At 33.5% G+C, this 26,202-nt stretch overlaps 1 protein-coding gene across 7 annotated transcripts in view; it reads left to right on the top strand.

Annotated features, from left to right (window-relative positions):
- The window catches only part of LOC126880627 (protein lap4-like), a 506,864-nt gene that overhangs the window by 219,380 nt on the left and 261,282 nt on the right, over window positions 1-26,202 (top strand). For 6 of the 7 annotated variants that reach the window (XR_007696657.1, XM_050644639.1, XM_050644642.1 and 3 more), the window contains exon 8: window positions 18,666-18,845. The exons of the other annotated variant lie outside the window; for it this stretch is intronic. Coding sequence is in view for 5 of the 6 variants with exons in the window: in XM_050644639.1 (XP_050500596.1) it covers window positions 18,666-18,845 (180 nt within the window). In the remaining variant the exon portion in view is untranslated. The remainder of the gene's footprint in view (window positions 1-18,665; window positions 18,846-26,202) is intronic. 7 annotated transcript variants of the gene reach the window in all.

The raw sequence follows: 26,202 nt of genomic DNA, 5'->3' as shown, positions 1-26,202 counted from the left end.
GACCTTGACCAAAGCAAACATTGATCAAGTAAAATAATGAAAACACAAAGAGCTATGGAGAGAGCAATATTAGGAGTAAAATACAGACAAAAAGCAAAACGACTGGGTAAGAAATAAAACAAAAAAGACGCAGGACAACATATAGCGAGGCTAAAATGGAGCTTTGCAGGTCATAACGCCAGACAAACGGACAATAAGTGGAATACCACGATACAGCAATGGAGACCATGGACAGGAAAGAGAGCAAGGCGACGACCCTAGATGAGATGGGGAGATGACATTAAAAAGATAGGAGGAACGCACTGGAAACAGAAACGAATGGAGGAAACTGGGGGAAGCCTAGGTTCAAAATTGGACGAATTAAATGGCAAAAGAAGAACGAATGACTTAGTTTGTTTGTTACTTAATCTTTTATTTATTTATTACACCTAATCGTTTAATTTTATTATTTTCCTCTATCCCTAACGTATAAAAAGGACTTTGTAATAAATAGTCTACTTTGTTCATTTTAAATTAACGTTATTACACCGAAACAGCGTATTAACTACACATAAGGGCCACACAAAACGGGGCCCTAACATCATTATACGGCCTGCCTAGGATTATTGACGACAGCGAAGAACATGCAATGCAATACAGCCGGTGTCTACGGTACTGCAACGACTAGTCAAAGAAATAGTACTGTTTATAGCAAGGGCCAGCGTAATCGGGCCCATCGGACGGTTCTATGCGGCCAATGCAGTACATGGTGACAATTAATAGAGAAGACTTCTACGTGATGGTGCAATATATTATTTTTGTATCATGAGAAAAAACTATATGCATGAGCAAATAAATTATTTAATGCATATTTATATAAAATATTGTACAATAGAATCGTAACTAAACATTTTTACATATATTACATATTTTTTGGTCCCTACGGCTCCTCTGGCCCCTAAGGACGCTCCGCCACTGGCACTACTGTCTTTGAAAGACACGACTTCTTCGGGTTAATGCAACATATAGCAAATTACTTCAAGTATGCTTCTCACAATGTTGCGATCCAGATTTTCTAGTGCATGGCCTATCTTTGATAAAGCCAAATTTTTGATGTCATGATTACACACGATTTTTTTCAAATTAGTTAGAGTATGCCATATGTTCTCTTCAAGCTGGCCTTGTCTATGTAAAACTTCCTGGTGACCATATGGCAAAGATCGAGAATTATCTTCTAATCGCGTTACTCTTCCATCTTTCAACCTTCCCATTTTCTTTGCAGTTTAGGAGACAAGCATCGACGACGTTGTGGATTGTAAAGCCAGACAATGTCACCCACTTCAAATCTTCCATTCTTGCATAGAGAATCATATTAATCTTTCATTATGTTACTGGCTATTGCCGGGCAAGATCATCAATGTTGTTCATTTTTAACTTCAGCCGGTCGAAATATTCTACGCTTGCGACATAATCTTCGGAAGGTCTGCAGCTAAACTCTAGCGACAAACTCCTTTAGCGACAAGTCCAGCTTGCCATCTCTTCCAGGTTTGCTTTGGTCTTCTTCTCCTACTCCTCTCAGGAACTTGCAAATCAGTAATTTTTCGTATTAGATGATTAAGGTCTCGACGTTGAACACGATCGGACCATCTTAACATATACCCTCTCATTCGGGCATCAATTGGTGCCACCCCTACACTTTTCCTATTATACTAATTCTTAATTTTGTTATTCATCAACATTCAGTTCTGCCTTAGTTTTTGCTATTGTTCGATTAAGCTTCCTTTTTGGCGACCATTAATAGTTTTGAAGATCTCTGTACTATCTATTTTCTTGTCACTGTTTGTCACTGTGAACACCATTACGTCTCTTGGTTCTCAAATTTCTTTTCTGAAGTTTTTCCAAATATTTCAATAGCAGTATCTCTAAATGTATTATGACTTTCTTTCATGTTCCAGCAACTTATTCTACTACATTAGGGTAGGGTGACCAAATCATAAACTTGAAAAAACGGGACAATTCTATGGGGGGGTTGGGTGGGTTGGCTTGGGCGTCGAAATTTTTTTTGTATCGTTCGTGAAAGACAAGTTACATTTTCCTACTATATATATTTTATATGCTCTGGGGGACAGGGGGTTTAACCCCCCTGGGTGCGCTACAGCCAAGGAGGGTTTGGAGCGATACCCAACAGGTAAGGGTGATTGAAACATGGTCTCATGGTTCCATGATGGAAACATAGTCATAACGACGAAGTAGAAATTTTCACAAAAGAAGACGTACAAAAACAAATATTAAAAATCTAGAAAACGGAAAAGCAGCAGGAGAAGATGAAATAACCGTGGAATAAAATACGGAGGAAGAGAATTACATAAAGAAATAAACCAGCTAATACAACAAATATGAACAAAACATACTACCACCCGATTGGAACGCAGGTATTATAGTACCTATATATAAAAAAGGAGATCGGGAGGAGTGCGAGAATTACAGAGCAATAACTTTATTACACAACACACATAACATTCTAGCAAACATACTATACATAAGACTTAAATCATGCGCTGAACGAATATTAGGAGAATACCAGAACGGGATCAGACTGGGGAGGTCGGCCATTAATTCCATACATACAGTGGAGTAAATAATTAATTCAAAAATCGAGTGAATACAACAGAGAAATGCACCTAGTATTCATGGAGTTCAAAAGCGCTGTTGATACAATCAATCGAACGAAAATGATGAAGCAGCTAGATAATGTTTGAATCTCAGAAAAATTAAGACAAGCTAACAGTGAGTCTAAAGAACACCAGAGCAAAGATCAGTTTCAACGGAACAACTTCTAGGAGATTAATGTAAACAAAGGAGTGAAACAAGGTGATTCTATCTCTCCGACATTATTTAATCTGATATTAAATGTAATCATGAGGAGGACAAACTTTGCAAACAAAAACATTATTACAGATCAATTTCAACTAGTAGCATATGCAGATGATCTAGTCATCATAGCGAAGGCGAAGATGACACTTATAGAAGCATTTGGAACAGGAACATAAGAAAGCGACGAGAATAGGACTAGAGATAAACCAGCACAAAACAAAATACATGACGATAGGGAAGGATGACACAACAACTCAGAAATATCTAATAACAAACACAGCACCATAAAGAAACTGTATCCACCTTTAGCTACTTGGGAGTAACAATAGGGAAAACCGGAAAAGAGAGAACCCTTACTACATATTTTGGCACTGATATCTTCTTATTCATCTTTTAACCACCATATTCTATCCACCACTTAATTTTTGTGTGGTATTGTCCGATATTTTGGTTCAGTATCTTTTAATTTTAATGTCCAGCATTGCTATTTACTATAAGTTACTACAAGTGGATACGCGATATCTCTCATACAAACAAGAATACTGAAAAGATGGGTAGGAGATCCACAATATAACAAACCTCTTAATATCACAGTCCGAGGGTAGTATACTAATAGTGGTACCTATGCGAAAATTTAAACAGATGGATGGTGTAGATTTGTAGATAATGGTACTAGGAAAATCAGTGCGTAAACTTGGCAACATTTTGTCAATCGATGACTGAATGGAAAAGATTTTAATTTTAGGGGCTGCAGCATAGTTGATTATGATTAATGATTATGATGAATAAGGATGAAAGTTTAAACCGAATAATTGACATAATTGAAATAGTACTTCACCAATATAAAATTATAAGACATGATTGTTAACATGTATGTACTACATATATATACAAAAAGTTGCAGAGCCACTGCAGTAACAGTAAATACCTTTTTTAATGAACATGATATACTTTTTTATTATTCGTCAGAACATTGACACAGACAATTCGAGGAATGTACCGTCCGGTATAAATGATGAACAATGATACCTGTCAGAGTATTTGTCGTTTATTATACTTTATTTCGGAGAAATGGCACGCAGCAGATGGTTTCTTTAGATTAATATGTACATTTCGAGTTTAAATTGATTTTAGTAGGCGTTCAAAAGTCTGCCACACGCAAAATTACATTAAGCCTTTTTAATGATCAATTTAATATCAATGTAAACATTAATTTGATTAAATAAATAACTTTTAGATCGAGACTTGAATGTCTGGTGCTGCTATATAAGTTTAAAAATCCACGCTTCCAGATATTCATTGTGGTTTACGGTTGTGTTGGATTTCTTCGAATGATACAGGGAAAGCAGCCATTTAGAAATTAAACTCCTTTCTCTGGTTCAAAAGAATTTAGATTTTATCTTAAAATCTCTCCATTTCTCTATATCTCTTTCTCTCTTTCTCCCTCTCTCTCATTTTCTCACTCTCTCATCTACTGTCTTCCCTCTTTATGGAGTATTGGGCGCTCTTACGTTTTTTAGCCAAAAGTGAAAGATGGCTGATTGGCTGGATCAGCGCGTCCTCCTCTGTTTCATTCCTTCGAAATTTCCTCTACAAGTCTTTTCCATCCCTCTCTATTTCTTGTTCTCTATTTGATCTCTCTTCATCTCAGGCTAATTCTTTCATGATCCATTATTACCTCTATTATCCGGTATTCCTCCTCTTCTTCCGCCGTCTGTTGGTAGTCGAGTGCTTTTCTGGTTATCTTATTTTGGTCTTTCCTTGTATCCTTGTATGTTCAGTCCACTTCCATGTAATTCTTTTAATCGTGACTGTTATTTTTTCTTATTTTGTCCTTCTCCATAGTTCTGCGTTTGTTATTGTATCAGACCAGTATATTTTTAATACCTACCTACTTTTCCTTTTAATACCTTTTAATAATAGATTAATTTATTTATAAGAAAAGAAAACTACATATTTTTCCAGTTGTAGACTTTTTTTAGATAAACTTACTACAAGTCTACCTCTTAACGTTAAAAACACAAATATTCTCATTTGAAAGCTCTATAATTATTTAAACAATCTTTATTAAAAATTTTTGGTATTATAAATAAATTAATTTATTATAACAAAACAAAAGCAACTTTTACATTTAATAATGCATTAGTTAGATGGCTCTACTCGAGTTACTTGGGAACAAAAAGAATGTGTGTGTACTTTGTACGCACGTAAGAAGTTCTACTTCTATTATATGATTTCTTAAAAATAAATATACTTTAAACAGTTTATTTTAATTTTTTTTAAAACACCAAACTAATTTTGTGCTTACCGCTTTCAAAAAAATAAAAAAAAGTATAGGATTGCACTGGATTCGAACTCACGACCTCTGGATCTCTGGCCGAATTAGTCGAGGCATTGAAGCACAAAAAAGGCCTTACTCTCGATTTTTGGCGCAGTAAGACGGATTTTAATGCAGTTTGGTGCGTTGGATTCGTGAGAATGTCAGGAAATTTTGTGAACTATTGTAATGAATAAGAAATCTGAAATTGCATTTGTGCATAAGAAATATTCATTTCGAAAGTGCATTTTGAAATAGGCAATTATTATAAATTTGCAACCCGGTAAATAGTTGGGCAACATCCCGATTAATTATTTTAATTATTTTTAAGTATTTTTAATCATTTATAAGTCCATATAATAATAGTCTAAGATGTCAATAACCATTAATAATAAACAAAAAAAAATTCCTTATGTGGGAATCGAGCCAAGTACTAACGGGTCCGTAGCTAAATACACATACCGCTAATCTACGCAGACACTTGCTAGACAACGGCGATATTAGGTATAAACAAAACAAATTGGTAAGTAAAAATTGTAAAGAAAATTACTACATACTTAAATGTATTATAAAATTAATATATTTCTAAATTTTAGAAGAAACATTCGTAAATAGGTATTATTAATATCTATTGATGTTACTAAATGAAATATAAATATTTTGACGTTTCACAATTTGACAATTCACTTTTAACTGCAGTGCCTTAAAATTTTTAAAGCACCGGTGCTTTAAAGTAGCATTTTTAACGCTCCTATGGAGTGCTATAAATTGCATTTTTAAGACGTTTGTAGAAAAATATATTTAAAAACACTAATATATTCTTTCCACACCTTTTCTGGACTGATAAATACATAAATTAAAACATTTAGTAACGAACTCCATACTGCCTGTGTGCGCAGATTACTAAAATTTCACCCTCAATGAAATCGCGCCTAAACAAGTATAACTTCAAAAAGGCAGTATAACTATTAACTAACCTTTGTTGTTTCTCTTCCCACAAATTTTAACACGCAACAACCATACATTACATAACCAAACCGTCAACCGTCCACACCACAGCTGTGCTACAGCTGCCATATTGGATAATTTTTGACATGTCATTTGAACATCCAATCAGAACAAAGTTATAATGCGCACGCGCCCGGATCATAGGTTTTAACATATAAAAATTCACCCTCATATCGCGCGTAAAGGAGTATAACTTCAAAAAAGAATGAAGAAAATTGTTCCATGGGAAGCTGAGAAAATGCATTTTTTAACGTATACCGATTTTGAACTTTGAGATTACATTTTCTACAACCTAATTTTTGATTGGAATTTTGCTATTTTTGGCAATTTTCACTCCTAATATCGATAGTTTTTATTATAATAATATATGTTATGAATATTTTAAAGATATGAAAATTGGTGCAAAGAAAGAGGACAAAAATAAAAAGGTGATGGTTAGAAAATTATGATCCTATTATTTACTTATATCTTTGCCGTAAATGCCGGTCAACTTTGACCGGTTGTATCTCAGGAACCACTCATCACAATTAAACGTTTTTTTCTTTTAGAAGAAGCGTCCTGCCGCGTTTTTTTGAATACCGTTTTCATTATTTAATTTAGTTTAATATTTCCCCAGATATTTTATTTGGTTATAAGGCAAAAAATTGTTTATAATTTTAAAATATTCTTGAGGCCGCTTAAATAGTCCAATTTCAATTCTGTAAAGCACATTAGATAGGTACAGTGTCTTTTTATACAAAAATCATAGTTATTCTTATGTATCATAATTATTGTGGTTATTATAGCGACCGTAAATTTTTAATTAACAATTCAATTGTTGCTAAACTGTTCATTCAATTTCCATCGGCTTCTGGAATTACAATTTATACGAAAAGAGCTTTTGCGTAACCAAGTTATTTAATTATTGATAAACAATTACTTATCTAAAATTTTAATTGAAAATTAAAGATTTTGATGGAAAAACCCGCATTTTCCGGGGAAAATTATTATTATATTATTATATTGATTATTTCATTCATAGGATATTCTGACCAATAGAAAGCTACAGAGATGCAAATTAAGGTGATAATTTTTGATAATCTCCCGTGGTTAAGCATATTACGTCAGATGCCCTTCGTTGCTATGAAAAAATACATTCAGTGACATTAATGACAATTAATGTTTTAAAAATTATAAAAGTGATGGCTTTCAATCGTCAAATATTTATAAAAACTGTGCGTTTAATGGTACTTACATAAATAAGTTACAATAAAATTTTGGTTTTGAACAGTTTTATTCATGAAATAATCGCAACAAATTGCACTCGACCTCTGAAATTAATATAGAATTTCAGAGCTCTTGTGCAATTACTACTGAAAATTATTATATTAAAATATTTATTATTAAACTAAAAATATTGTTTGATTGCATTTATTCGAACATTCACCTTGTATAAAGTACTCGCATAACTTTAAAGAGCTGATACAAGTGTTTCAGATTCAAGATGCCATTTCTATGAAGCCTCCCACCTGTCAGGATTTATATACTTGCGTTCACCTCGATTTCGTGACATTTGTTAAACCGCCCATCTCTGGTCGTATATTTGCGTTTTTCTCACTCTCACCCACTCGGAAATAGTCCGTTTTCTGCAGCGTTTATTGCATGATTTACATATTTCGTTTAAAAGTGTTGCATTCAACTTTGGAATACCATAATTTTGTAGGTCGTGATTTATTAATGGAGGTGATTACTGATTGGTTATTATTTAGTGGTTATTTTAGTTGGATCTAACAGTGTGAATAATGCAATTATACTACTATACAACACATCAAAAATATCTAAGGAACGCGGTTTGTAAATTTACAACCATACTACCCCACCCCATACTACCAAAACGTCATTTTTTCATTTTTAGCTATTTTTTTTTCGGTAGGTTGTAATCAATTTAAAAATTTCAAAAAATTTACACGGTTTTTCCAAAACTTGTGTATTTTCTATGGACCCGTAGATTGAGTGTACATAACCTAAAAATGTAATTTTTTTTTCGAAAAACGCTTGTAACTTTTTTTTGGAGATGGCTTCAGGTGTAATTTTTTTATTTGATAGATCGCAAATAGATCAAATCAAGGCTTTTTCTGTAGGTTATATTTAACGTGAAGTAAATGAGTCCTTTAGTACTAAAATATTAAATAAAATATTATTATTAAATATAAAATAGCACTCGGTCTTATTTTTTAAACACATAAAACGTAAGAATTAAAAAAAATGTTCAGGTTATATCGATCTCAAGAAACATCATTACTCCGCAAAAACCCTTGAAAAAATATGATGTTTTGGTTGTTTAAAGGTGTTTTGCCTAATTTGTGAATGTTACTAAACGACTTAGTTACTTAAAATAATATACATATAAAAAACTATAAAAAAACTTTGATTTGATATATTTTGAAGTCTATAATATGAAGATATTCACCAAAACTCCTAAACAATCAGTTGTTTTTTTATTTTTTAAAGTGACGCACCTTACGGAAGAATCCGGAAAAAATCAGAAATATATTTTTGATCAAATACACAAAATAAAGAATAATAGACCAACAGCCATCTCGAAAAAATGACGTTTTATGGGGGTGTGAGTTGGGGGGCTAACATTATGCTAGTCGTATTTTTTTTAAATACAAAACGTAAAAAATGGAAAGATAGATTTTTTTAGGTTATATCTATCTAAAAAAATATGATTTACCATCCAAAAAAATGAAAAAACCCTTAAAAACCGTGAAAAAAAACATAGTTTTTTGGGAGTTTACAGGTGCTTCGCCCAATTTTTTAATGCCCTTACTTAATAAGGACTCGGTTACTTATATATGTATAACCTATATATGTACCTAGATTATATAACCTATACAAAACCTTGATTTGTGCTATTTCAAAGTAAATAAAAGGGAGAAATTCCTTCAAAACTTAATAATTTTTAGATTATTATAAAATCGTAGTATTTTTAATATTCAGCTGTCTTATTTTTGCATCACATAGAACGTAAGAATAATTTTAAAAAAATTGCAAATTTTGCGTATTTACACGGATGTACCCATTATCTGTCACTTTTAAAATCCAAATAAACTAAAAAAGAACATTATGTTTCTTAGACGTTTTTGATTCGTTTTAAATGTTCGGACAAATATTGTTTAAGAGTAAATGAATGAAAAGATTGTCGTCACCTATTAGAAATATGTATAGTATGATGTACCAGATCGAAATTTTTGACGATAATGAGGTAGATGAACGGATAATTTAACTTTGAATTAGTGAAACCGTGAAACATTCGAAATAGTAAAGACATTAGAGAAACTGAGGCCAACATCGATACATCTTTAGCGGCGACAATCTTTACAGTTCTTGAACTCATAATACTATATGAATCGCAATATTGCAATAGGGAGAGTTTATAAGCCATTAAACACTGCACCCATTGTTAGAATTAAAATAATAATGCAGCTATTACTTACTCTATGCATAATCGAAATAAGTGACATAGCTTATGAGGTTCTAAACTCTTGTACACTTCGGTATTGGTATAACGTAGTAATATCGGGTGAGATGTTGTTCCTTGCTGATCTTACACACAAGAAATAAAGTTTATTCGTTGTATAGAGTGAGGTTAACTAATATTATATTAAACTCACTTTTCATTAATTCGGATTTTTAATGCTCCAATACATATCTGTAATAGGTCTGGATCCCGCGTATGAAAAAAAAGTTGATTAATAGCAAGCTGAAAATTTGTTATTAGCTTAAGGGTGTCTAGTCGGACAAACATTAATATATGGGAACACTGGAACAGGGGAAGTTTTAACTGTGGAACAGGTTAAAAATTTGGAACGGTCAGACCACGAAAACGGCACATGTATTTTGTCTGACAGAACAGACTTAAACTCTCCGAACAGAGATTAAACTCTCATGCAAAAATCAGACTGCTATTTATGACCAAATTGGCGTTTTAATGAGTGGAACATGTAGTATATGTCAAATGACAGGAATTATGACAGGTGATAAATAGCAGTCTGATTTTTGCATGAGAGTTTAATCTCTGTTCGGAGAGTTTATGTCTGTTCTGTCGGACAAAATAAATGTGCCATTTTCGTGTTCTGACCGTTCCAAATTTTTAACCTGTTCCACAATTAAAACTGCCCCTGTTACAGTGTTCCCATATATCAAAGTTTATCCGACTAGACACCCTTAAGCTATTAACACATTTTCAGCTTGCTATTAATCAACTTTTTTTTCATACGCGGGATCCAGACCTATAAAGTTTTGGACAGAATAAATTTAGGATTTTAGACTCCTCCAGATAAAATAATCGTTTTGAGCTAGGCCTCCCGATCTCGGAAGCCATTTAATGTTACAGTTAGGTCCAATCACACAATAATTCTTAAAACTTAAGGACGTTAAGGAATTCCTCAAGGGCATACACGCAAAATTTCGGCTCCATTGTTTTTTAAATGCATTCATTTCTTTCGGATCCTGAGAAAATTAATAAATATTTTTGAAAAATTTAAACGCAGAATGAAATATTACATTATTACCGAGGGCCGAAAATCCCTTAGAATGAAAAAAAATTTTTTTGAATGATTTATTTTCAAATTAAAATTCACACTAAATTTTCTCTTTTTGAAGTTATACTTCTTTAGGCGCGATTGAGAGTAAACTTTCATAATACTGCGCGCATGCGCACACAGACAGTATGGCGTTTAGTTGCTAAATCTTTCTAGTTATGTATAAATATATCAGTGCAAGAAAAGGTGTGAAAAGAATATACATATTAATGTTTTTAGTCTTCTTCTTCTTCTTCTTCTTCTTTTATATAGGCAGTACTGCCTGTTTTTCTTCAACGGTGCCTTTCATTCTGCCCCTAAGTTGTCATTCCATCTTTTCCTTGGGCGTCCTATACTTCTCCTGCCTAACGGTGACTTGTCCCTGGCTATTCTTACTATCCTTGATTCAGACATCCTGCTTATGTGCTCATTCCACTCTTCTTTTCTGTTCTTTACCCAGGTATTTATATTGTCTACTCCACATATGCGTCTGATTTCCTCACTTCTTACCCTATCCTGTAGTCCTTTTCCAGCAATCCTTCTTAAGATCTTCATTTCGTTGGTTTCCAGATGTCTTCGTGTTTTGCTTGTATCTGGTCTTGTTTCGGCCGTGTAAGTCATAACTGGCCTAATAACTGACTTATATATTCGGGCCTTTGTTTCCAATCTTAGGTGTTTGTTTTTCCAAATTGTGTCGTTTAGGCATCTGGCCGTTCTACTGGCTTTAATTATTTGGTCTTTTACCTCTTCTTCGATATTGTTGTCGGCTGATAGATTAATTCCCAGATATTTGAAAGTCATTACTTGTTGTATAATTTGATTGTCTAACTCCAATTTGCATCTTATTGGTTCTTTGGCAATTACTAAGCTTTTTGTTTTTTGGACTGATATTTTCATATTCATTTCTTTTGCGTTAATGTTGAACTCGTGCAATAATCTTTGTAGGTCGTCTTCGCACTCTGCTACTAACACGGTGTCATCAGCGTAACAGAGTATTTTTATCTCTCCATTGCCCATTTTGTACCCTCTTTTTTTCTTCACTTGTTTTATTATTGCATTAAATATTATGTTAAACAGTAGAGGGCTTAGTGAATCTCCTTGCCGGATTCCTGTGTTTGTTTCTATGGGTTCTGTTATTATTCCATTGATTTTCATCTCTATTTTATTTCTTACATATATGTTTTCTATCAGTTTTATGATATCCAGTGGTAAATTTTTCTCATATAGAAGGTGTATCACATCTTTTAATTGGATTCTATCAAACGCTTTCTCTAGGTCTATGAAACAGAAAAAGGCTGGTTTGTTATATTCTATTTCTCCGCTATTTGCCTTATCACAAAAACTGCATCGTTACATGATCTTCCACTTCTAAATCCTTGTTGTTCATCCGATATATTTATGCACGCCATTATTTTCTCCATAAGTATTTTTGTTGTGAGTTTCAGTATAGTGCTCAGTAAATTTATCCCTCTATAGTTACTGGGGTCTGCCCTATCACCTTTCTTAAATAACGCTATCATTTGAGTGGTTCTCCATTCTTCTGGAATTCTTCCTGTATTTATTATTTTACTTATAAGGATATTCAGTTCTTTGTGAAGTCTATCTCCTCCGTACTTTAAAAGTTCATTAGCTATTCCATCTTTCCCAGGAGCTTTTCGATTTTTCATCTTTTTTAAGGCGTTCTTTATATATTGTTTTTAGTATAGTATATTTGTTTCTAGTATAGTAGAATGTTTTTAGTAAATATATTTATTATAATTTTTGTGTCTTTGGATTTGTCTTCCTCAGGAGTAAGATGAGTATTATTAAAACATTTTATTGTATATTTATTATACTTCACCTTGTCTGTTTCATCATTCTCTTTGCCTTATCCCTATGCGGGGTCGGCTTCCCTAATTGCATTTCTCCACACAATTCTATCTTGGGCCATATCAATGTTAATCCCCTTTACCAACATGTCCTGCCTTATCGTCTCCCCCCAGCTCTTCTTTGGTCTTCCTCTCCTACTCCTTCCAGGAATCTGCACTTCAGCTATTCTTCGTATTGGGTGGTTAACGTCTCGACGTTGAACATGACCAAACCATCTTAACCTATGCTCTCTCATTTTGGCATCAATTGGTGCCACACCTAGACTTCCCCTAATATACTCATTTCTAATTTTATCCTTCTTTGTCACTCCACTCATCCATCTAAGCATTCTCATTTCCGCCACATGCATTCGCTGTTCCTCTTTCTTTTTCACTGCCCAACATTCAGTTCCGTACATCATAGCTGGTCTTATGGCTGTTTTATAGAATTTTCCCTTCAGCTTCATTGGAATTTTTCTGTCACACAACACACCACTCGCTTCTTTCCACTTCATCCATCCAGCCCTAATTCTACTGCATGCATCTCCATCTATTTCTCCATTACTCTGTAATACCGATCCTAGGTACTTAAAACTATTGCTTTTTACAATCATTTCACCATCCAAAGATACCATTTTATTTGTAGTAGCTCCATCTTTAAATGAACATTCCAAATACTCTGTTTTTGTCCTACTAAGTTTTAAACCTTTTTCCTCCAGAGCTTGTCTCCACTGTTCCAGTTTTTGTTCTAAGTCTCTTTCACTATTTCCTACTAACACGACATCATCAGCATACATTAAGCACCATGGAATGTTACCCTGTATTTTCGCTGTTATCTGGTCCAAAACTAATGAGAATAAATACGGACTAAGCACAGAACCTTGATGCAATCCTACTTTCACATGAAATTTATCAGTCTCTCCCACACCTGTCCTAACACTAGTCGTTACTCCCTCATACATATCCCTCACAATCTTTACATATTCACCAGGGACTCCTTTCTTATTGAGTGCCCACCACAGAATCTCTCGAGGAACTCTATCATATGCTTTCTCAAGATCAATGAATACCATATGAGCGTTTGTTTCTTTACTCCTGTATTTTTCCATCAACTGCCTTATAATGAAAATTGCATCTGTTGTTGATCTACCCTGCATAAAGCCAAATTGATTCTCGGATATTTCGGTTTCTTCACGTATCCGTCTATCAATTACTCTTTCCCATATTTTCATGGTGTGGCTAAGCAGTTTTATAGCCCTGTAGTTTGTACATTGTTGTATATCTCCCTTGTTTTTGTAAACAGGTACCAGTATACTGCTTCTCCATTCGTCTGGCATTTGTCCAACTTCCATAATTCTATTAAATAGACCTGCTAGCCACCTTGTTCCTGTCTCTCCCAATGCTCTCCATACTTCCCCAGGAATATCATCTTGTCTTACCGATTTTCTTTCTTTATTTTTTGAAGCGCTTGAGCCACTTCCTCGTTTGTTATTTTGGTGACCATTGCTGCTACTGTCTCCGTTGACTCTACAGGCTGTCTGTCAAATTCTTCATTTAATAAGCTGTCAAAGTACTTTCTCCATCTCTTTTTGACATCCCTTTCGTGAACTAGTATTTTATTATTTTCATCTCGGATACATCTAATCTGATTAAAATCTTTTGCTTTCTTTGCTCTCTGTTTGGCTATTTTATATATCTTCGTTTCGCCTTCCCTGGTATCAAGTTGATCGTATAGGTTTGAATACGCTTCTGCTTTAGCTTTTGCTACTGCTACTTTCGCTTTCTTTTTGGCGACCATATAGTTTTGAAGATCTATGTCCGATCTGGTTTCTTGCCACTTTTTATATAATTTTCTCTTCTCTTTTATGTTTCCTTGTACTTCATTTGACCACACCAAGTCTCTTTATCTTCAAACTTCTTTCCTGACGTTTTCCCAAGTATTTCAATAGCCGTCTCTCTAATAATATTGGCCATTTTTCTCCAAATTGTGTTAGGGCTTCCTTTCATGTTCCATCATATTTTTTCTACTATTCTTTCCCTGAATAGACCTTCCTTCTCATCTTTTAGCATCCACCACTTGATTTTTTGTGGTCCTCTCCGATATTTTTGTTTAGTTTCGCTTTTTACTTCGATGTCCAGAACAAGCAGCTTATGTTGTTGGCTTACTGTCTCACTAACTATTACCTTGCAGTCCTTGCATTCACGTATGTCTTCTTTCCTTATCATGAAGTAGTCTATTTGGGATTGATGTTGTCCACTTTTGTAGGTAATAAGTTGAGTTTCTCTCTTTTTAAAGAATGTGTTAACAATCGCCATATCCAATGCTGTTGCTAATTCTAGCATGTCATCTCCAGCTTCATTTCTAGTTCCAAAGCCTAATCCCCTTCACCTTGTCTGTTTGTTACCGTGAATTGTCATTAGGTACGTCCGAACCGATACAGACACAGTCCTCGTAGCGTATTTGGTATAGCATTCGGCCAGAGATAGTCTTGAGTTCGAATCCAGTGCAATCCTATACTTTTTTTTTTATTTTTTTGAAAGCAAAAAGCACAAAATTCGTTTGGTGTTTAAAAAAAATTAAAACTAACTGTTTAAAGTATATTTATTTTTAAGAAATCATATAATAGAAGTATAGCTTCTTACGTGCGTACAAAGTACACACACACACATTCTTTTTTTGTTTCCACCTCTGTAACGTATTAAAATAAACATTATAAAAGTTTTTAGGGACTTTCGACCCTCGGTAATAACTAATCTTTCATTCTGCGTTTAAATTTTTCAAAAATATTTATTAGTTTTGTCAGGATTCGAAAAAAATAAATACATTTAAAAAGCATTGCAGCCGAAATTTTGCTCCTTCCCCCTTAACCTACCGTCCAAGTCCAAAAACTTTGCTTTTAAAAAATTTAAATTTTGCTCATATTAAAATGATCTAATAATATTGTATCTAAATATTTCTTAGTAGACATTTATTTTTCGACAGTTTGGGTATTGCTTTTAATAATAGTCTCAGGTTTTCATGTCCACCAAATTCTATAATTATTGTTTTTTAAATTAAACTAAGTTCCACAATGTTTTTTTTTTAATTGTCTGCTTGCCTCCTCTAATATTTCATAATAAAATTTCGTTCATCTCTCAGCATATCGTCTTAATTCTTGATTTTTTTTTATTAAACACAAGTTGTGTTTAGACTACTGAAATCTGGTCATCAGTTGACCAATTATCAGTTCTTCTTTAACTTATATTACTAAATGATACATAATCTAAGATCTTAACCCTATGGTGACCTCTTATTTTTTTTAACAAGTATGAAATTTTAAAACTAAAACTAACACACAATACAACACTATGCTCTGCTTTTACACTAACACTTTACACTAACTCAAATGGTTTTCTTCGTTTGAGTCTTCTTTCTAGCCCAGTATTATCGAGGAGCTGGATGGCCTCGATGTTTACATGACTATGGAGTCGTTGTTCGTGACTACCTGCCATCTTCTTGATAACTTTGTCTACATCTTCCATCTCAAGATCCTTGTGGAGGTCGACATTTCGGATATACCAAGGAGCATCAACGATGTTCCGTAATACTTTATTCTGGAATCTCTGGATAATCTGAATATTACTTGAATTGGCACAGCCCCAGAGTTCTTAATTCTTGATGACATTGAAATTTATACGAACGGATGCTTTTTTCAAAATTTTTAAGCATTTTGACCGAACGCAACCCGTTATACACAGTCTGCACTACGTGTGGCCTAATTTTTACAACAAAACTCGCAAAATTTTGGAATAGAACAGTTTCTACATCTGTTTTTAACCCATTCAGTCCATTTCGAATTTCCCTATATCCCTTTTGACGATTCACTACCCGGTATATGGATGCAATAAAGATATATTATTATTAAATTGGAAATTGGAAAAGACTGCAAGACTTGTACACACTTCTGAATAGGTCAAAACGGCAAACAGGTGTATGTTTTCAAAAAACTTTTGATAGTGTGTAAAAAATATATTTTATATCAGCTAAGTACTTTCAACACATAACGTGCCATCATCAGAGCTTCCTAAAAGGACATATCAAGATAAAATTTTTTTCATATAAAAAATGAGTGAAAAACTTACGTCGTCTTAAAATACCTTCATAGAAGAGCAATTGCTTAACAACACAACAAAAAACATGAATACTGGGCAAAAGCCACAGATATAGGGTAATAACCCTTTACAGTGAATAGAATCAGTGATTCTGAATCACATCTAAATTCTTTTATTAAATTATAAAGACAACATGGCTGAGTCAGACCATTTTGAGCCCACGTGAACAGCAGATCAGCTGAGAAAGACTGTCATTTATTTTGACTATCTTTAAGACTATCTTTACCATTTTAATAAATGACAGTCTTTCTCAGCTGATCTGCTGTTCACGTGGGCTCAAAATGGTCTGACTCAGCCATGTTGTCTTTATAATTTAATAAAAGAATTTAGATGTGATTCTATTCACTGTAAAGGGTTATTACCCTATATCTGTGGCTTTTGCCCAGTATTCATGTTTTTTGTTGTGTTGTTAAGCAATTGCTCTTCTATGAAGGTATTTTAAGAGGACGTAAGTTTTTCACTCATTTTTTATATGAAAAAATTTTTATCTTGATATGTCCTTTTAGGAAGCTCTGATGATGGCACGTTATGTGTTGAAAGTACTTAGCTGATATAAAATATATTTTTTACACACTATCAAAAGTTTTTTGAAAACATACACCTGTTTGCCGTTTTGACATATTATTATTAGCCGTGTTCGCGCTGCATGCTCCGAGTATGCCCAGAGGGAGAACGCCTGCGCATTACAAAATTGGACGTTCAATAAGGTCGAATATTGCCTCGGCTATACGAACACGGCTATTATGTTTGCATTTGAGTATTATGATAGTCGTAAAATACCACAGTATATTTTGTTTTATGCACAGGATAGGCTGCATATTTTGGCATAATTTTATATTTTCCTTTCTCTTTTGATTTAAATTTGTTTTGTACTTGACTGTATGTGTTTGTACAGTAATTGACCGAACTCATTCGATATTACAGAATATTCTACTACATGAAGGGTAGTGCATTAATGGAGGTTACAAAAAATCTTAAAACTATTTAATGGGATATTTAAAAATGGGGCTAATACGGAAATATTTTAAAAAGAGATATATGAAATGTTTTGTTCTGATATCCAGTATTGGAAATTGGAAATCTTTTTTCGAAACATAGGAAATTTCAATGCAATCAATTAAATTCTTGATTTGCGTAAATTTCAAGACAACATCGCGATGTTTCATATTTAATTGATTTGTTCGACTGCACTGAACTGAGGTGCCTCATCGGATTGCATCGTTTGTGCGATAGCCAGCGGTAAAGGGATTACAGTCGAACAAATGAATTAATTTTAAAACATCGCGACGTTATATTGAAATTTACACTGGTTAATTGCAAATCAAGAATCTATTATTGCGTTGAAAGTGTCTATGTTCCGAAAAAGATTTCCAATACTGTATAGTTAGTAAATTGTGGAGTAAAAGTATTAATAATTAATTTTAGCAATGAGAAACAATATTTTATAAAAAATTGATATCAATAAGATGCATTTCGTTTATATCAAAATACTATATCTCTTTTTAAAATAATTCCTACTTACAGCAAAGATATTAATTATTAACGTATTTCCAATGTAATATCATATAATATGGTTGATACAGTATAAATACCGCTGCACGTTATTATCTACGCCACAGATCTGCTTTGACATTGTTGCCAAATATAACAAAAAATTCCTGAATTCATTTTAAATAAAATATATCACATAATTATTACAGAAATGAATTATAGAATAAGCAAATTAAGGAAGAGACCTATCACTTAAATATTTTGTGTTGGTATCGTGTGACGTCACTTGCTATGACGCGGACGGCGTGCTATGGTATTTATACTGTACGAACCATATATACGTTAGAGATACACACATGTTTTTTCTTACTAACCGCTACGCTTGTTTTTTTCTAACTGGTACAATATTCTGAGGGTGGTATGCTTCCACAGGACCACGTGACTCTTCGCCGAGTCGGATTCGTCGGGGGCGTGTCTTCGTCGTCGGACGAACGAGACTCGTCGTCGAAACCGAGTCGACTGCACAGGCGCGACACCCCCCACCATCTCAAGAACAAACGAATCACGTCGGTGACCATCGACAAAGACAAGGTGGCTTCGATTATTGCACAGGTCTCTATCTAACTCTTCCAAATAATTCTTTAGAAGTTTACTATGGATGATTGAAATTAATTAGCAATATAATATTAAATATGAGAAAAGTGAATTTTTCTATTTACAGGATGCTTCAAAAAAAGGTAACACCGTCTCTAGAATAGGTAAAAAACTGAAAAATAATTAGGATTTTCTTAGTAAAAAAACTTTTTTAACGCACGGCATCCGCTTTCAAGATGCAGGGCGTTAAAGAAAAACAATTTACACATTTTTTACGATTTTGACGAATTGGCAACATCGTAATGGAATTTAATGGGTTTTAAGAGATATTTATTGTGAATTTTTGACATACAATTAAGAATTTTATATTATCATTGGCGCGCATACGGTGTCTTAGTAAAAAAAAATAGTACTCCACTGAGATATTTTAAATTAAAAATCATGTTTGAACTCCTCGTTCAATTTGTGAAAAAATATATCTTCCCTTTTTTCATACGACGCTAAGCACTGTTATACAAAAAATAAAATATTAACCCTTACAAACAATGTATTCTAAATAAGTTTTAACTTGATTTGAATACTTTGGAAGCGTTAAGATATTTTTTTTCATGAAAACGGCACGTCGGTGTCGTATGAAAAAAGGGAAGATAGATTTTTGTCACAAATTGAACGAGGAATGAAAAAATGATTGTTAATTCGAAATATCTCAGTGGCGTACTATTTTTTTTAATTCAGATTACCGAATTTTATTACAATGTTGCCAGTAGTTTCGGCAAAATCGTAAATAATGTGTATTTTTTTTTCTTCAACGCCCTTGAAAACAGATGGCGTTACAAAAGTTTTTTACCAAGCCAAATATTTTTCAGTTTTTGACCTATCCTAGAGACAGTGTTACCTCTTTTGAAACACCCTGCGTATACTTACAGGAAAATTATTGATTTTCATTTAACTCACTTTCATTTAACTGACAAAGATCCGTAGGCTCTCATCCAAATAAACTTTACTAAAGAATTGTAAAAGAAATATTTTGATGAAATACCACCTTATTCGTAAAGTGTATTTATAATTTAGAAGGTCTATTTTTTCTACAGTATTCTATGTTTATAAAGAATGTGTTATTGAGAATACACGTCTAGATATAATATTTCCCGGGAAGATGTTCTACATGTCTTTCAACTTTCAGTAAATTTTAGCAATTGGAGCAATGGTTGCCTTTAAAAAACAGTTTTGCATAGCTGTATAGAAATGTACTGTGAATTTTCTGTTAACCTCAGATTCCTCTAATATTCTAGAACCAAATTAACTGTAATTCGTTTTACAGAGGGTGAAATTTTGCTATTTCTAGCGGTATTTTCTGCCTTTCAAGGTAGATAGTACCTACGTACTCATATCTGCTTCATGGAAAATAAGGGTAAGAGGCCTTCCTTTCTTTCTTCAAATTTGCAATCGACCTACTGATGAGGTAAAGAAGACGAAACATGTCATGGTGTAGTCGGAGCGCAAACTTTTAGATAGAAAGAATAGGTCTATACTATATTGATCTTTTTGTGTTGACGCCTATCCTTTGCGGATGTCGGAGATCACGTTGGTCCACACGACTGTGTTTTGTGTTGGCAGCTTATCTCATTCCCTCCCATCCACTGACTTATATCGTAGCTTTCTGCTTAACATGATATCATGTTAAACTTATTTCTTGATTGTTAATCTTCGTCGTCGTCATTTTTTCGCCATCATTAGCTGATGTTGGCTTTGATTTCAGTTCTATTAATCTCGAATGTCTTTGGTTGTATGTTTCTTTTTGTGGTAGGATATAAAACTTATTAATCTTTTAAACACTGGAAATTTCAAAGCCATTTTTATTGGAAACTTACTCATCTGGTTCAAAAGAAAATTAATTTTGCCTAAAAAAATTGGAAACCTCACAATTTTCAAATATTTTACTCTCCCTGATTTCATCTTTCAGTACTCTCAAAGGCAAAAAAAATCGTGGCTAAACTTCGTCGGAAATCCTACAGTCTATATGTAATATTGTATGGATCTTTATTCGCAAAAAACTTTCATGAATCTTGTTGTTAAGTTTTTATCATTGGTACTATTTCATAACTAACATAAACGTTTTTAATCACCTATAATTGCCATTTATTCACTTTCTGGGGTGCATAGGCGTAACCAGGATGATCCTAAGGGGGGGGTTACAACTACCTGAAAGGGGGGGTTACAACTACCTGAAAGGGGGGGTTACAACTACCTGAAAGGGGGGGTTACAACTACTGGAAGGTCTCTGAGGGCTATGGTGTTAAGCGTATAGAGCTCAAAGTACATCCCAATGGGGGGGGTTACAACCCCCAAAACCCCCCCCTGGTTACGCCTATGCTGGGGTGTCGCTTATTGTACTTTGTAGGGGTTCGTAGAAGCTTTCTCTTGAATTGACATTTCGGTTGTTCTCAGGTGCCTAAAGTGGTACGATATGGTTGGCATCTATTTTAATTTTGACATTAACTATTTATTCAGAGATATATCTACGTTCTTGTATTTGGTGTATAAATTTGATGTTAGCAAAGCCTCGCCTTCTTAGTTACTGTTTTGTTATTTGGAAAAACATTGTATACCATTAAGAAATTATCTAGCCTAATTTGACCCTTACCTTTGTTTGTCTTATGTAGTGCTCCTGAAGTTCTTTAGTTATCTCCTGCAGAGGTGTAACCAGGATGATCCTAAGGGGGGGGGGTACATCTACTTAAGGTCTCTGGGGGGTATGGAATAATAATAATACCCCAGGCTGTGGGTGAAAAATAGGTCGATTTCAGGATATAATTCAGGAATTTTTGAAACCTATCAGGTGTTGTAAAGGACGATGCCAGGAATAACTTCTATTAAAATGTGACCAAAAATATCGTGAACTTTTTTTTAATTGCGATTTTCATTTGTTAAATTTGCAATTTTTAAAGATTTTTAAGTTTGCAGCTTAGGATATTGATTTTAGAGAAAAACTTTTTAATAGAAAGTTGTAGTAAATTAAAAAACCTACAATTTGAGCTATGGTAAGTTTATTTTCGTTTATTGGTTATTGCAAAACAGCCTGAGAAAGGTCCAAAATGGCCGTTTTTTACAATTGCATTATTTATTGTACAAATCATTTTTTTATATTTTTTAAAGCTTTACAATGAAGATCTTTCAATTCCAAACATAAAAATAGTTGTAAAGCCAGATTAACGAATTTGTTGCTTAGATATTATAAATTGTTTATCCCAAGAGGTCAAATGTCGAAGGCTATAACTTTTTGAAAAAAAAAATCGTAGAGAGTTGGTGAAACATCCAATCTCCTTCTAAAGAGTTATATTTTCATATTCTGGTGTAAATAAATGCGTAAATCATTTTTAAACGTCTAATTTTTGGGTTTGAAAATAAGGGGGCAAATTTCGTTATAAACATTTAGAGCTGAAGCGGCTGAAGATTTATAAAAAAATAAAAAAATCTACGACCAACTGAAGCCGAGATAATTTTTGGGTTTGAAAATAAGGGGGCAAATTTCGTTATAAACATTTAGAGCTGAAGCGGCCCTGTACATCCTATGAGTTTCTAACTTACAGATTAAAGTTGCTGAAGACGAAACGAAGATTTATAAAAAAAAAATAAAAATTTTCTACAACCAACTGAGGCCGAGATAATTGTTTTTTTTTTCTTAAATCTTACTGCATTTATTTATAACAATTAAGAAATTATTTTACAGTCATTGACTAAAGAAAGACTTATATTATGTTAAATAACAATTATTATAAAATATAATTACATTTAACTATTAAAAATTATTTTTAAAATCGGTGCTTTTGCGAACGGCCGAATTTGCAAATCGCCCGACTAGCTTCAAATCCGCGCGCTCGGAAAATTTTTACGTAACTTGTATTAAATTTTGACAGAAAACAATTTAATAATATTAGTGTAGGAAACAAAGGTTGAACCTTGCAAAATGGACACAAGTCCGGTTTTATTTTTTTTTCTGGTATATCAAGGGGTGCTTATTATAAGACTAACTTTTTCTGAAAAAATTTCGCCCCGGAACCTCCCTTTTCACCCCTTTAAAGGGGGTAATTTGTGGTTTTTGCGGAACGTAGCCCTTCCTGTAATTTTTACAAAAAATTTCTTTTACAGAAATATGAAGAGGACTATATTTTCTACGATTTATTTCCAACACTATCTCTCTATCATCCACCGTTTAGCGGGGGTGGCGCCCTAAAGTTGACAAGTTTTTAAAAAAGATGTTTTTAAAAAATATATATTTTTCCCTAACTGTAACGGAAATTAAGAAGAAATCCTGCGGCAATTATTCACAAATAATTGACTGATTTTTTGGTATAGGTTTTACTTAAGGGTAATTGCCTTTTTTTTAATTACAGGGTGTTACATTTTAAAAAACCTCTTTTTATACCATCTGAACCGTTTATGCTAGAGTAAAAAGACTTTCACCGATTACCCATGTACTGGTGCTATTTACAAATTTGTATAATGCACCCCCATTTTTTCCCCGGAACCACCCCAAAAAAAAAGAAGAATTAATTTTTAAAAAAAAAAAGTTTTTAAAAAATATATATTTTTCCCTAACTGTAACGGAAATTAAGAAGAAATCCTGCGGCAATTATTCACAAATAATTGACTGATTTTTTGGTATAGGTTTTACTTAAGGGTAATTGCCTTTTTTTTAATTACAGGGTGTTACATTTTAAAAAACCTCTTTTTATACCATCTGAACCGTTTATGCTAGAGTAAAAAGACTTTCACCGATTACCCATGTACTGGTGCTATTTACAAATTTGTATAATGCACCCCCATTTTTTCCCCGGAACCACCCCAAAAAAAAAGAAGAATTAATAAATAAATTGATTTTCTTGGAATCCTTCACACACAATGCCCTTTATTAATATGCTTCATACTTCATTTTGTGGACGTTATTATTACCCATGCATGGACACCAAAAGCAATTTCCTAGTGCAACCCCTGAAGCAAAAAATAAATAAATAAAATGGGGGGTTGAAAATTTTTTTTGTTTTTTGCTTTTTGATCTATATGGGCATATGCTTCATCAATAGTGCTTTTCAAAAATATATATGGTTATTGCAACATCTCTGCGAAAACCACCCCTATCCTTGAAAATATACTGCAGAAACTACCCCTATCCCTTGGCGAGCATGTTTTTACGATTTTCTCATTACCTATGTATTCTTTTTAAACAAAACTTATACAAGGTTAAAGACCACTATTTACTCTAAATATTATGTCCTATTCATTTTTTCGTATAAGCAACCGTTACGGCACAGTGGCGCCGTAAACCTCATATATGCTTTGGCGGGCTCCAGTTTTTGTTTTTTTTTCGTCATCTGTTCGTTTTATTGATAAAGTACTTATGCAAAATAAAACAACACAGTGTAATCTACAAATTATGACTTATGCACATTTTACATTCTTTGCTCCCCAAGCCACAGTGGTGGCCCAAAATAAATTTTTGCATATTTTCGCCACCTACATGCATTGTATTGCATTAATGCTACCTAAACAGCACAATATTTACCCTTAGGTGGTCGCTACGCAGTGGCGGATCCAGGGATGGGTGATGGGGGTGATCACCTCCCCCCTCTCAAACCAAGTGATATTATATTCAAAGATTATAAAAATATTCATTTATTTTTATAGAAATTTAACCAATTGGCACCCCCCTCTTAACTATGCTGGATCCGCCACTGTCGCTAAAGCATAAAAAGTCATTCTTATAAAAATAATATTAATATAATATAAGTATTTCTATAAAAATAAATGAATATTTTTATAATCTACAAATATAATATCACTTGGTTTGAGAGGGGTGGGGGGTGATCGCCCCCATCACCCCTCCCTGGATCCGCCACTGCTTAGCGACCACTTAGGGGTGAATATTGTGCTATAAGATAGCATTAACGCAATAAAATGCGTGTAGGTGGCGAAAATATGAAAAAATTTATTTTGGGCCACCACTGTAGCTTTGGGGAGCAAAGAATGTAAAATGTGCATAGGTCATGATTTGTAGGTTGCACTGTGTTGTTTTATTTTACATAAGTACTTTATCAATAAAACAAACAGATGACGAAAAAATAAACAAGAACTGGAGCCCGTCAAAGCATATATGAGGTTTACGGCGCCACTGTGCCGTAACGGTTGCTTAAACGAAAAAAATGAATAGGACCTAATTTTTAGAGTAAATAGTGGTATTTAACCTTGTATAAGTTTTGTTTAAAAAAAATGAATAGGTAATGAGAAAATCGTAAAAACATGGTGGATAAGGTATAGGGGTAGTTTCTGCAGTATATTTTCAAGGATAGGGGTGGTTTGCGCAGGGATGTTGCAATAACCATATATATTTTTGAAAAGCACTATTGATGAAGCATATGCCCATAAGGATCAAAAAACAAAAAACAAAAAAAAATTTCAACCCCCCATTTTATTTATTGTTTTTGGCTACAGGGGTTGCACTAGGAAATCTCTTTTAGTGTTCATGCATGGGTAATAATAACTTGCACAAAATGATATATGAAGCATATTAATGAAGGGCATTGTGTGTGAAGGATTCCAAGAAAATCACTTTATTTATTAATTCTTCTTTTTTTTTGGGTGGTTCCGGGGAAAAAATGGGGGGCATTATACAAATTTGTAAATAACACCAGTACATGGGTAATCGCTGAAAGTCTTTTTACTCTAGCATAAACGGTTCAGATGGTATAAAAAGGGGTTTTTTAAAATGTAACACCCTGTAATTAAAAAAAGGGCAATTACCCTTAAGTGAAACCTATACCAAAAAATCAATCATCTATTTGTGAATAATCTCCGCAGAATTTCTTTTTAATTTCCGTTACAGTTAGGGAAAAATATATTTTTTTTAAAAACATCTTTTTTAAAAACTTGTCAACTTTGGGGCGCCACCCTTACTAAACGGTGGATGATCGAGAGATGCTGTCGAAAATAAATCGTAGAAAATATAGTCCTCTTCATATTTCTATAAAAGAAATTTTTTGTAAAAGGTACAGGAAGGGCTACGTTCTGCAAAAACCATAAATTACCCCCTTTAAAGGGGTGAAAAGGGGGGTTCCGGGGCGAAATTTTTTCAGAAAAAGTTAGTCTTATAATAAGCACCCCTTGATATGCCAGAAAAAAAATAAAACCGGACTTGTGTCCATTTTGCAAGGTTCAACCTCTGTTTCCTACACTATATTACCATTATAATATACAGTCTGTTTACCACTGTATTTGCTTTTCTTGATAAACTTTTATATGTGAAATCTCATTTCTGCAGAAATAATATTACAAAAATGATACATATAATAATATAATATGAAATATATAACTATATTTT

This window comes from Diabrotica virgifera, chromosome 2 (assembly GCF_917563875.1).
Source record: "Diabrotica virgifera virgifera chromosome 2, PGI_DIABVI_V3a".
In the NCBI taxonomy this organism is placed as follows: Eukaryota; Metazoa; Arthropoda; class Insecta; order Coleoptera; family Chrysomelidae; genus Diabrotica; species Diabrotica virgifera.
Note: the sequence above shows the minus strand (reverse complement) of the source record. Positions and strands in the feature narration are given on the sequence as shown.